Raw genomic sequence first — 13043 nt, forward strand, 5'->3', positions numbered from 1 at the left:
CTGCCATTTTAAAATGGAACTGAAGTTTTCCAGAGATGCTCCACCTTCTGTGGCAGTCCCTAGTGAACCTACTGGCATTTCTTCTCTCCCCGCCAGGCGCGCAGGAAGGTTGCATTTCCTCGCTCCCTTGAAATTACGAGTGGCCACGTGACTAGTTCTGAATACTGGTTGTGGCCCCCCTGACATGTGTCACAGTGGGCTGGAGCTCATGTGAGCCTCATCAGCACTCCTTCTCTTGCTGCAGTGACCATCAATGTTGCAGATGGCAGGGGTCCTGGGTGTGAGTGGCGGGAGCAGGGGGTCCTGCTGTCGTGGGATGGGCATGGAGCACCAGTGAGAAATCACCTGTGTTACGCTGAGCCACTGAGGTTTCTGGGTTGTTATTGCTACACCAGCCAGCCTGTCCTCACTAATACACCTTCCGTGCCAGGAAAAGACAGAATCCAGGAGGGGAGTTTTTAAAAAAGACATAGAGATGAGATGCACTGGGTGGCACAGTAAAATTTATTTGTCTTGATGATTTACACATAGTAATTAAACACACAAAAGAACAAACACTGTCTAGATGGCCATATGCAGCTTAGGAACTGACTGGTCCCAGTTCAATCACACAAACGTTCATTCAGCTTAGAAATGAGCTTCTTTTTAACGGTTTTAATCTTTTTTTTTTCCAGTCCCCAAGGCTTACACAGTTCAGTACAAATGTTTTTGCTATTTTGTTATCGTCAGGCACATGATGTTTACCAATTCCCAGGAAATAAATGAAATCAACAAAAAAGTCCTGTGACGACTGAGCACATTTTCACAGAAATGAATTTGATGAGATTACAGTTTGATACAGTTTGGCTATCAGACCTATACATAAAACATGAAACAATATTAACAAATTACATTTGTCTTAAGGATTTACTTCTTTTAAAATATTTACCGCACTTTTTTGGTGCAAAGGTTCCATTGATTTCTTTGGTTTTAAACATTATAGCTCCGTGTGACCTAAATATATATAGTTCTATTTGTACCAAACATCAAGAATAAAAACATTAAACAAAATTTCAGAAGGTAAAAATGGAATTATTGCTTCAGTATAAAAAAAGAGTCTGGCCCATTTGGGTGCTATTACTATTGTTGCTTTGCTTCTATTGGAAAACTATCCTGGAAATCAAGGAATGTACCCCATAGCCCCCTGCTGAAAGTATAATTTGGTTGTACATTATCATCCACTAATATGCCCCTCCCTTCACCAAAGCTAGCCTGATCTTGTCCTTAAAAACAAAACAAAGTGAAACAGCATAAATAAATAAGCTTACCTGGGGATACAATAAATAAGCTACCAGAAATAAGAATAAAGAATATTGTAACATAAAGCCCTTCAGTGCTGTACAATTAAACAATAGCTTCAGATTTTCAAGGTCTCTAAACACAGTGTTCATTATATAACACACTGTTAGCGCCCGAACGCAGCTGACAGATCTAGAGAAGAATACATGTCTGTCGTTTTCATTATTTAAAAATGAAAACATAGTAGCTACAGTTGTAAATTCTGCCTTTTGGGAACTGACCAGGTATGTACCATCATCAGTTCTGGACTGTTGTCTAGTTGTATAGCACAAATCTCAGGGATTAAACAAAAAAAAAACAATAATAATATTTCTTCAATTCTTAGTGGTTTCTTGGTCTCTGGAATAGTTAAAGAAACAAACAGAGAAGAAATGAGACTCAAAAGTTTTGCTGCCTTCTTTTCTTCGCATCCATTGCATCCAGAATGGGTTGTCTCTTCGCGGTGTATCTTTGACGAAGCTCTTCTATTTCTCGTTCCATCATGGGATCCAGCGCTTTTAACCGCATCTGTAGTTCTTCTAAACTTAGATTTTTTAACTAGAAACAGAAAAAAAATTAAGATATCAACATAATAAAATGATCTACAATAGGTTAAAATCTAATGGGCTTTAGTGTATTTCAGCAAACTATATCATCTTTGAAATACAGTTCAACAATTAAAACAGGAATTCCTTCCCTGAAGAAACAAGAAGCCACACCTTATAAGAACCTTAAGTCATCTTTCAACAAAAGCAATAAAAAAAACACTGCTTTTAGGAAAGAGCAAGTGAAAAAAATAAGCTGATGAAAAGTGTTTTTTTAAAGAAAGACAGAAAGACGAATCCACCACTGCCAACACACAGACGTTCAGGATATGTTTCGGATATATTCACTCTAATCTCTCACATCCTTGCCAGCTCTGGAGCACTACCATAATTGTGAACACTTGCAGAGATCACCCAAGAATGTGACAAGATTGAATACAGGTTAAATCAACCATTCTATCCTGCATTTTGCCAAATACTTAGATTTTAAGTACTTGGGTTAATCAGAAAATTAAATTATCTAGAATACTTTTGTCCCAAACATTTTGATACATTAAGGTTTTAAATTTATGATTCAAAATATCCCAAGCCTGATGTAAACAGTGCTCTGTAAATTCTGACACGGGCTTGGCCAATTTGAAGATAAACTGCCTATTAAATTTTCACCATACACATTATAGTTTGACAATAATGATAAGATTTGACTAAACGATATAGTTTGACCATAATGATTTAGTACAATTATGCTGCCTCTGGAAACAACACTAGCACATCCTTTACCGGTTTTCTGTGAGAGAAGCCTCACATATATGGGGGGGATGAGATCCATTCCACGTAATTGGATCTGTGGCATTCCTGGGCTTTACTGTAATTATTTATATGTCACAACAGCAAGATATGGATTATCTCTTGAGAAACATATTTTAGGATGCCCTGAAATATATAACCTAACACTTGGACTTTTATCTCATTAACATTAAAAAAATCCTAAAACTTGGTCTTCTTCAGAAACTATTAAAGCAATGGTGGCAGGTAGGCGGTTTAAAAAAAAAAAACTGTTAAACCACAGTGATTTACAGAATGCTATTACATACTCAGCATCTGGGTAGGTACTGTAAGAAGAGCAAAGAAGCACTAAACTATTTCCTTGCCCTAAGAAACTCACAGAGTAGTCAGAAGGGTAAGATCAGGAACTAGAACCATTGAGGGACGGCCACGAGACCCTACTGCATGTACTATGGACTACAGTGAGAGGTTCTCAAGTCCACAAAGAAGCTTCTCATGTGCAAAATTCTGCATGTTCACGGGTACACTTTCCTGGGGAGAGCATCCATTGTTTTTTGGTGTTTTTTTTAAAAACAGATGCCCAACCAAAAAAAGAGAAGCCTCACTATAAATTCAATGGAGAGCAGATTCCCTTTAGGGAGCGGGGACTGTGTTGGTCTGGGCAAAGGGGGGTGTCCTGAGGAGGAAGCCCCACCGTTCTGAGGAAGCCAGGGGCTGGTGGGGCCCCGAGCCAGGCAAAGCAGGGTTTGGACTTCAGGGAGTCACCATCTGCTCTAGAGCAGGAAGATTCTCTGAGAGTAATTCAGGCTTGGTTTTAATATGATAAAACTTGGAGCTTATTTTTTGTTTTATTAAGGGAACTGTCTTTGGTTATTTTATGAGCCAAATCAGAAAATGCTCTCATTATTTTATAGTCAACATGTCAATTTTAACCAAAAATAGTATTTTTCAGCTTGATTCTCCATTTTACTCACCTTACCTGGCCCTAAGTTACTCTTGGTTCTAAAAATCAAATTCATTCTCAACTGAAAAAGATTTGTCACCACTGAGGATACTGAAAAGAATGAGTCACAGACTCTGAAGGAAATTCAAAAGAGGGTTTCCAAAAATATAGGCATGACAGTGTTACGGGAAAGAGTATGTGGGCTCCCAGGATGAGGATTCTGAAGGTGAGCACCACTTGCCCTGGTGTATGAAAAGTTCTGGTGTATATATATATAAACTATGCCCTATCATAAACAGAAGCTAGCTTAGTATATCATACCATTATATGCATTATATATATATATACATATATATACACAATGCATTGTATTATATTCTTTCTTCATTAAATTTTAATCCAAGTATTAATCATATATCTGTTATATGGTCAAATATGTTCAAATCACTGGGGGGATAAAGAATCAGCCTACAGGGGGCCTTGGAACTTTCTGAACTGTATGAACAGGTGATGGTGAGGTGAAGGGCCAATACAGACCACACACAGCTATGTTTCCCCAAGAAAGACAAGCCTGGGTCTACATAAGATCCAATTTCACTTTGTCTCTTTTTCAGCCCACGCTAATCTTCCCATCTCTGAATTTCTATATAACATTTATAATTTAAACAACACAATTTCGTATTTGATTGATTCTAGAGTCATTTATTATTTCATAATTGATTTTTATACATGAGTTTCATGTCTCCATGCCAGACATTCCAAAAATTATTTAAACTTTAGAGACTGTACACGCACTTAGAAACTATTAAACATGTACTGCTAAATATCATGGCATGAGGGTGGGTAAATAGAAATACAGAAAGAAATGACTCAAAGGAATGGGTTACTCTAAGATTAGGAGAATTAACATCCAACAAAGCAAACAATTTTTGCATTAAGATATTCCTGTAAATATCTTATGCTACTTTACTGGGGCAAATTACCAACAGTTTATAAATATTATATTACAGTAATGGATGGAATTCAGAGAAAGAAGCTACTTAGAAGACAAGTTCCCCTCCTTACTAGACTTTTATATTTTCCATATGTAAAATTTGTGACAAACAGGTCTGTGATGTTGGAGAACCGTTATCTGGCATTGTTAGGGAATTACGTGTTTCACATAAGTAAATTCGTGAAGTATCTAAATCTTAAGTTTTTTAAGTGATAAAAACTTTGTTTCAACCATTTTGAAGAGAAAATCTTTATAAAGTGCTTTACAAAATATGCTGCCTTCTAAAGCAGAGGCCCCAGGACCTAAAGCAACCTTCCTTTGATGATGAATCACCATTTTTAATTTCTATTACTAATCTGTGCTGTGTGTTAATTTTCTCTCTCCTTTTTGGCTTTTTATCTTCATTTGAGAGAAAGCTGTCAGCTCCTTTTCATGGCCCTCATTAGACATATGTCATTCTCCCTTTACTGCAAGCTTGTTTGCCTGTTGGGAACTAGAAAAGCAATTAATCCTATAAGGCATTACACTAAATAAGAATAAATACATTAATGAATGCCTGAGACTGTTTCAGGAAAGATAGACATGGTTTTAGTGCTCAAGTTTGTAACACCTGTTTCTAGTGCTTTTGTTTTTTTTAAATATGATTTCAGATTTGTGGCTCTATAAGGTCAAGGTTACAGGAAATCAGACACCTGGGTAAGAAACATATATAGTTATGTTTTCAGGTGGGCTGTCAGAGAACTCCAGAATACTCATTTATTAAAATATTTATTCTTTTCTATGGACCAAGCACTGTGGATACGGAGATGAACAAAACACTCTACCACCCAAGAGGAACTTGCAACCTAGCTGGCAAGAGGTCCATGAACAGCTAATGGGGACGCTGAGAAGATGGGCAATAGGACAGGGGAGTAGAAGCAGCATGAGTAGAATGGTGTAAGGTGCACAAATGCCTGGCATCCTTGGAGACTGCAGCTGGCCGCTGGGACGTGGGGTGGACCTGTGGGGGGTGGGGGTCAGGAGATGAGACAGGAAGGAGAGCAGAGGTCAGATTGCTAAGGGCCTTAAGCATGTTGCTACAAACTTTCTGTAGCCAAGAAAGAAATGCTAGATAATTTTGAACATAACTGGTGACATGATCATATATGAGATAGAAAAATATATCCAACAGCAGGTACATAAAATGGATTAGCACAGGGGGAAATGGAGGCAGGAAGGCCTGTGAGCAGGTTACTACAACAGTCTAGAGAGAGGATGAGGATTGGACCAGGAAAAAGGAAGTGGAGATTGATAAGAAGGGAGGGATCTGAGAGACTTGGAAGTAGAACTGATAGGGCTTTCTCTGTTGACTGACTGAATAAGAAAGATCAGGAAGAAGGAAGGGCTAGGGTGATTCTGGCTTCAAGGTATGGCGATGAGGTAGAGCTCATTATCATTCATAAGGTAGGGGAGGCAATGTTTTAGTCTTGCTGAGTTTGAGAGATGAACAAAGCATCAAGGTGGAGACATCAGATATGGATTATAATTTGGAGTTTTGAAGCTCATGAAAGAGAATAAAGCTATAGATTTGGGGAATCCATCAGCCTTTGGCTGTAACTGAAGCCCTTGATGAGGGTAAGATTATCCAGGACGAGAAAGTTTTCTCCTTGATCTTATGATCTGACTATGGTATCCAACAGAAAATAAGCCCCAAAGTTAGCATTTGTGATCAGAGGTTCTTCTCATTTTGTTAACAGAAGAGAAATACCAGCAGATTTCTAAATAACTACATTATGGTGTCATCTAGACAAAAAAAAAAATGTGAGGTTAACTGGTAGAACTTTCCACTTTTTATACAGTGGGTATGATTTATAGATATTAACTTCTGGCTGGGTTTTGACTTATGATTAAGCCCTAATAACATATATTTAGCACTCTGTATTTCTGTAGCTATCGAGCCTCCACAAGCATGATAACGATTTGGGGGGGAAAATGTGGCAGAAGCAGCTTTTCCAATCTCTTGGAGAGCAGTGCTACTCAATGGCTTAGTAGTAAATAGGGTCGCAAACCAGGTAACATTTTATGGACACTCATAATGATAAAAATGGCCCTATAATATTAAACAATGCCACTATCACCCTTATAAAATACTAATCGAAATTAAAACAATTTGGGGGGCTAATGAGGATAATATTAGAAGGAAAAGTTGAGCTCCCTGAATTATTATCAATATTATTGCAACAAAAGTTTCATTCACTAAAATTAGGTTTCTTGAAAATCTTCACAAAAAGGAAGGGAAATCACTTCAGAATTGTTATGTTTATGGATCAACAGAGCTTGTGGTAAATTAACTTGAATTTATATTTTTTTAACTATAGGGAAGAAAAGTCAGTTTAGAGTTTCATAAGTGAAGTCAGTAAAGAGAATTTTAGGATATGCATACATTGTGGTTTTTACTGTATGTGAACAAATGTGCAAAAATGAATAATTCATCCAGAAATGGCTTTTAGATGTTCTAGGCTAATTCTATTTAATAAAATTTGGTTTTGAACTTAATGATAACACAGAACTTGCACAACTAACAGTGATTCTTAAATTTTCAGGTCTTAACATTCTGAAAGAATACTGTTGAGTTTGACAATCGTTACAAACGTCAAGGATATATGACTTGATTAAGTGACTAAATGAGCTGACGTGCAGTAAGAGGAAGGTTTTGAAAGCAAAGACAGAACTTCTTCAAATACACAGTCACAGAAATGGAGATGAGCTTCAGAACAATATTGTTTTATTACCCGAGGCAATGTTTTTCTATTCACAAGAAGTTTTGCTTTTCTTGGACATTTGAAATGACAAATACCAGGGGGCAAGACATCTTAAGGGCACAGAATAAAATCAATTTCCATAAAAAGAGTTTAAACTGAGGTCAGGTAAATTGAATCATATGGGCCTCAGAGAAACACACTGGAATCTGGGATTATTAAACAGCACCGCATATGAGCAAAGCATTGTTTAACAGGAGCATAAACTATAAGGCTGGGTTATGAGTTAAACCTCACTGAATCTTACTGCAAAAGCAAACCTCAAAGATGATCTACTCTAGCTTCCTTGTTTTGGGTGGGAAAATGGGAGCCAGGTTGCTCAAAATTACACTCTTGGTTGATGGCAGAGATATGACCTGACCTCGATCGAGATCAATGCATTTTTTTCGTTACACCAAGTTTGGTATTTTTAATCCAGCACTGCCAGAGTGTTCAAAATATTGAGACATCATGCATAGGGAGGGTGTGCTGCTAGGAAATTTCTAGGGTCTTCAACCTGAGCTGTAAGGAAAAATGGTTTTTAAGTATTCAGCTATGAAGGCCACAGTGAAGAGAAAACCCTGCAGATGACATTTTTATAGAGCAGTTTTTTAGAATGAAATAAACTGCAGAAATTTAGCCAGAGGTAGAATTACCATCCTCTTTAAGTTTCAGGACAGTTGGTAGACTAGGATTTCCCAGCTCTTATAAAAAGTTTGTTTAAAACAAGTGAAAGGCTTTAAATAAAAATCCCAACTTTTAAACAAAAATAATTAGATAGATGAGTAGATGGATGAATTGTTTATAAGTTAAATGAAAAAGTCAAAACTACTTTTCAGTAGAAGTCAAACATTTGTTTGAAACTTTACCAGTATGGTTTGGTACATAAGTGACAGTTTGAATGTGCAACCCATTTTGTTAATGGGTTACTGTCCTGGATTATCACATTTCATCCAGGAGTAAGAAGATTAGAGGTCAATATCCAAAAAAATTATATTTCTCAGTATTCCTTAAAAAAAAAAGGAAAATCCAAATAAAAGGTATGCAAATAAGTAACTCACTTACTAGCTCTTGCATAAAACAGCAGTGTGAACAACTCAGTGACATGAAAAGTTGGAAAATAAGATTAAATCTTATAAACTGATGATTTTGACAGGTCATACTTTGAGTCATTAGAATTATTTCTGCACTCTGTGAGAAGTATTGAAAAGCTGCTTATTACTGATCAGGAAGAGTTGTCACTAACATTAGAACTTTCTGCAAGTTTATATATCCAATCTACTTTATATAAAAACCTAAAATATCACATTCAAGTGGTAAGAGCGAATTACTTCCTAAAATAATATCATCTTAAGAGCTCTTGGAGAGGGGTGCCTGGGTGGCTCAGTCGTTAAGCGTCTGCCTTCGGCTCAGGTCATGATCCCAGGGTCCTGGGATCGAGCCCCACATCGGGCTCCCTGCTTGGCAGGAAGCCTGCTTCTCCCTCACCCACTCTCCCTGCTTGTGTTCCCTCTCTCACTGTGTCTCTCTCTGTCAAATAAATAAATAAAATCTTAAAAAAAAAAAAAAGAGCTCTCGGAGGAAAACACTTAGATTTTTATATTATTTTGTTTTGTCAAAAGTAGTCCTAACTACATGAGAGTTTTTAAAAAGTCTTACTCTCAGAAAGTAGCAGAAACAAGATTATGAAGTTTTTAAATGCATAAATGTGATAACATTCAAGACTTAATGGGTCCATGAGTTGCTGGTATAATCAGTCTGTCAAAATAAACAAGACACCATCACAATAAGTAAATGGTCTTATATGTTAATGTTAACACATTTAGTCAAATAGTCAACCAAGAAAATCCTGTACAAGGTTTGCTGTGTTTACTGGGAAAACAGACTCTTCCTAGCAACTGTTTAAATAAATCTCACAGATGCTACAGACCTTATTAGTGGCTTGTGATTAAAAAAATATGGATTGTTAATACTGTATCCTGACTCATCTATTTTCCCATCTGCTAGCAATTCCAACAATATGAACTATCAACAGAATGGCTAACAACAATAATTTTCTATGGCAATTTTGATGCTGAATTGCCTATAGCATTTTGTAAGATTTACCAGTGCATGCCTCAGACTGTTTTGAGTTGTTTGTGGCCTGGAGCAACATACTCCTTTTCCCCCTAATATTTCATTTTAACTCACATTTTAACTGTGTTGAACAGAATCTGGTTTGGTTTTACAAAACACTGTTCATAGAGGCTGCCACACTCATTCTGCTAACAATGAGAGTGGGAAACGTACCAAAGAAAGTACTAGCAAAAAATCCAGTCAAGTCCACTGATTAGTTTAGATATATATAAACAGGTAAGGGGCCTTCTTCCATAAGACTGAACCACAGGGATAATAGGTAGGACACTTAAAGTTAAAAACAGTTAAAATATCAATATATTAAGGCATTTCCTGATTTAATTTCTGGGCTGAGAAGAATACAATAAAAGAGCTCTCAAGTCAATCCAAACTAGTATGAAGACTGTTAAAGAAAACTATACATATAGATTTAAAATACACATTTAAAAAATAATGAAGAGGGCGCCTGGGTGGCTCAGTTGGTTAAGTGACTGCCTTCAGCTCAGGTCATGATCCCAGGGTCCTGGGATCGAGTCCCGCATCGGGCTCCCTGCTCTGCGGGGAGCCTGCTTCTCCCTCTCCCACTCCCCCTGCTTGTGTTCCCTCTCTCGCTGTGTCTCTCTCTGTCAAATAAATAAATAAAATCTTTAAAAAAAAAAATAAAAAAAATAAAAAATAATGAAGATTGTGATAGTTTCAGACACCTGACACCCTACAGAATAAAAATGGAATTCTTCACAATAAATCCCTTGTAAAACATGCCCTTAAAAGCTGCATTCACATTAATCTACTGGTAGAGCCTTCTTCCCAAAATAGACGCTATTTACCTACCTGGATGGAGGATTATATGCAAGGTTGTTTGAGCTGAGCAGCCCCTATCTTCTGCTGAGTGACTAAATGACTATAAATATTCTGAGACTCTAACTAAAAACTGCCATGAAGCATCTGTTTAACCTCAGAGCATCTAGAGTAAATTTAAGACATTTCGATTTTATTTGTATTCCCAAAAGAAAAGGGAGAAAACCATTTCTTGTGGGTATCAGCGGAGGAGAAGGGAAAAGTGCCAACTACTCATCATTTACAATGTGTTAGACAGTGTCCTAAGTCCTGGGCATTAAGTCATTTAATCCTAGCAATTACCTTATGGGGTAGAGATTACCAACCCTGTTTTATAGGTCAGGACACCCAGAGAGACCAAGTGACCTACCCTAGGTCACACAGCTAGAGGTGTTCATGCAGGCCCTCACAGACCACATTCAACCCACTAATATGAATTGGGACTGAAGCCTACCAAGAGCTGTTTCTTAGGTCTCCCAAGAACTACAAGCAATTTTAACATCCAGATATCACAAAAAATAGTTCCTAACAGATTGTTTATAGATTAAAAATAGGGACGCATTGCTTTTAAAAATACTACCTCTTTCCTCCCAGTGGAGTACTTATAAGTTATTAATGTATTTTAGCTATAATTGGCCTTACAAGATAAGCACATATATGTTTAAGCATTTAATTTAATCAGCTCTCTAGCAAAATAAACACATTTCTACACAGTGATTTGGAATGGATGCTATAATTTTATCAATAAGAGATACGCTGTGACAAAACCAACAAGACATGTTCCCCCCTTGCCACAGAAGCAAGACTTGGCTTGTGCCCATTCAGATTGTCCCATAGTTGCTTTCGTGTTGTGTTCAGCTTGGATCTAGCAATGAGCTATGAGCTGATGAGCATTACTACAATGATTCTGACCTGGAGAAATCTGAGCCACCCATATGGAAAAAGGAATGATGAAATTTTAGTTGCATTCCTCAATAGCAGTTGAACACCCATTCCTTTTATGCTTTTCAGTTTCTAGTAGTAGTTCTGCCTGCTAAAAATATCAGGAAAAAGTTAATTCATGCATAGCTCTGCTATATTGTAAGCAGCTCTAAAATTCTGGGCCCAACACAACAAAATCTGAGTAACTCAAAACCAAACTACTAATTAAATCTTTTTAGATCTATTAAGGAGAAGATGAGCCTTCTCTCAGTGATTCTGATAAATACTTGGATATTTTAAAATACTGATAAAGCTATAAATGAGATTAACAAATTAAGTGATTAACTTTGTTTATATACTTTGTTTCTTTAAAAATTAACTATATGACTAGTTATGGAAGATAATAAACATTCAAAAAGCAGTTCTTAAAATGTATCTGTAACTAGCCTATTGGACAGTCAAATCTTGTGTAACTATTATATAAACTTAAAAGAGTTTCATTTTTCTCCAATCATACTCTTTCAGCTGTGCTATGCCAAATTTCCCCAACACATCCCTTAAGGAATCTTGGGCAGATCTCACTGATTTCTGGTCACTTTTAGTTAAAAGTCCAGACGAATTCTAAACTTTGTCCCTTCCCTCAGTATGAGCTTGCACAGAGAAACCAACAGGGCTGCAGTGGGAAGAGATGCTGTCTGGACGCATCCAGAACCTTCTCTCCATCTCTTTTTAAGGTCTAGCTCCTCTGGTGCTGGGAGCTGGGAAGGAAACCAGGATCCTGTGATGGACATGGTTACTTGTCAGTGGAAGGAGGTTTCAGTCCTGCTCTGGGTTGGTGGATTACCGGTGGTTTGTGCAGAAGGGGTGTGTGTGGATTTGCTGATGTGGTGGCTGGTATTACTCTGATGCTCACATCTCTTGGAGGGGGGCAGCTCTCTGCATGGGGTACTGTCTCCTCTGGCCTGGAAGCCCCCTTGACAGTATTATGATACCTGACCTCTGTTTTTAGAGTCACAGAGACCACAGAGATTGTTCTCTAGACTCTCCAGGGGCCCCTGGGACCCAAGGGGAGAGGTCCCCTAGTCTCTTCTTTCCTAACACACTCTACCATAGCCCTCAGTTAGCCTGGAGGCCTTGGCTCTACCTGTTAAAGTCTCCTACCTACACAACTCTTTGGGAGAGATACAGACATCATCTCTCTTTTCTTTTTTCAGACATCTTTTCTTTCTGTCAATGTTAATATACCCCCCAGACTCCCAGGAACTTGCTCACAAGCTCTGCTCTAGCAGTACATCAGTGGGTTTGCAGGTCCAACCAGCTTAGCAAGCAGCTGGCTGGGATAGCAGATGCCAGCCTCCCTTGCCTGCAGGCACCACCAATTTCTGTGATTGGCTTTCTGGAAGATTTCCCGCCACATGCAACTTTAATCTAAGCAAGAAGAGAGCTACTTTCTTATTCCACTAGGCCACCAGATTATGAATTCCGTAAGGATAGGAACTTTAGCAACAGCTACATCCCCAGTGCCTCAAGTACTACCTGCAACAGGTACCTAATAAATATTTACTAAATGAATGAAAGATGGTGGGACTCTTAGTAAACTCTGGAGAAAGGTGTCTGGTTTCAATTGTTGGCTGCAGTATCTCTCAGAATATGGGTACTGCAATCTTCAGGTAAGGCCCCAGTGCTAATGTGCGGCAACAGGAAAAGTCCCTTTCAACACTGTGGCATATAGCTGTTAACTCTTAAAAAAAAAAAAAAAATGTGTGTGTGTGTGTGTGTGTGTGTGTGTGTATGTGTGGTATCAAGTA

At 37.9% G+C, this 13043-nt stretch overlaps 1 protein-coding gene across 1 annotated transcript in view; it reads right to left on the bottom strand.

The window, feature by feature from the left end:
• Positions 1-671: 671 nt before the first annotated feature.
• STK3 (serine/threonine kinase 3) overlaps positions 672-13043 on the bottom strand; it is a 275048-nt gene continuing 262676 nt past the window's right edge. The window contains exon 11 of the mRNA XM_021688691.1: positions 672-1875. Within this exon, the coding sequence (XP_021544366.1) occupies positions 1717-1875 (159 nt within the window). The 3' untranslated portion in view covers positions 672-1716. The remainder of the gene's footprint in view (positions 1876-13043) is intronic.

Source organism: Neomonachus schauinslandi, chromosome 4 (genome assembly GCF_002201575.2).
Source record: "Neomonachus schauinslandi chromosome 4, ASM220157v2, whole genome shotgun sequence".
Lineage (NCBI taxonomy): Eukaryota > Metazoa > Chordata > Mammalia > Carnivora > Phocidae > Neomonachus > Neomonachus schauinslandi.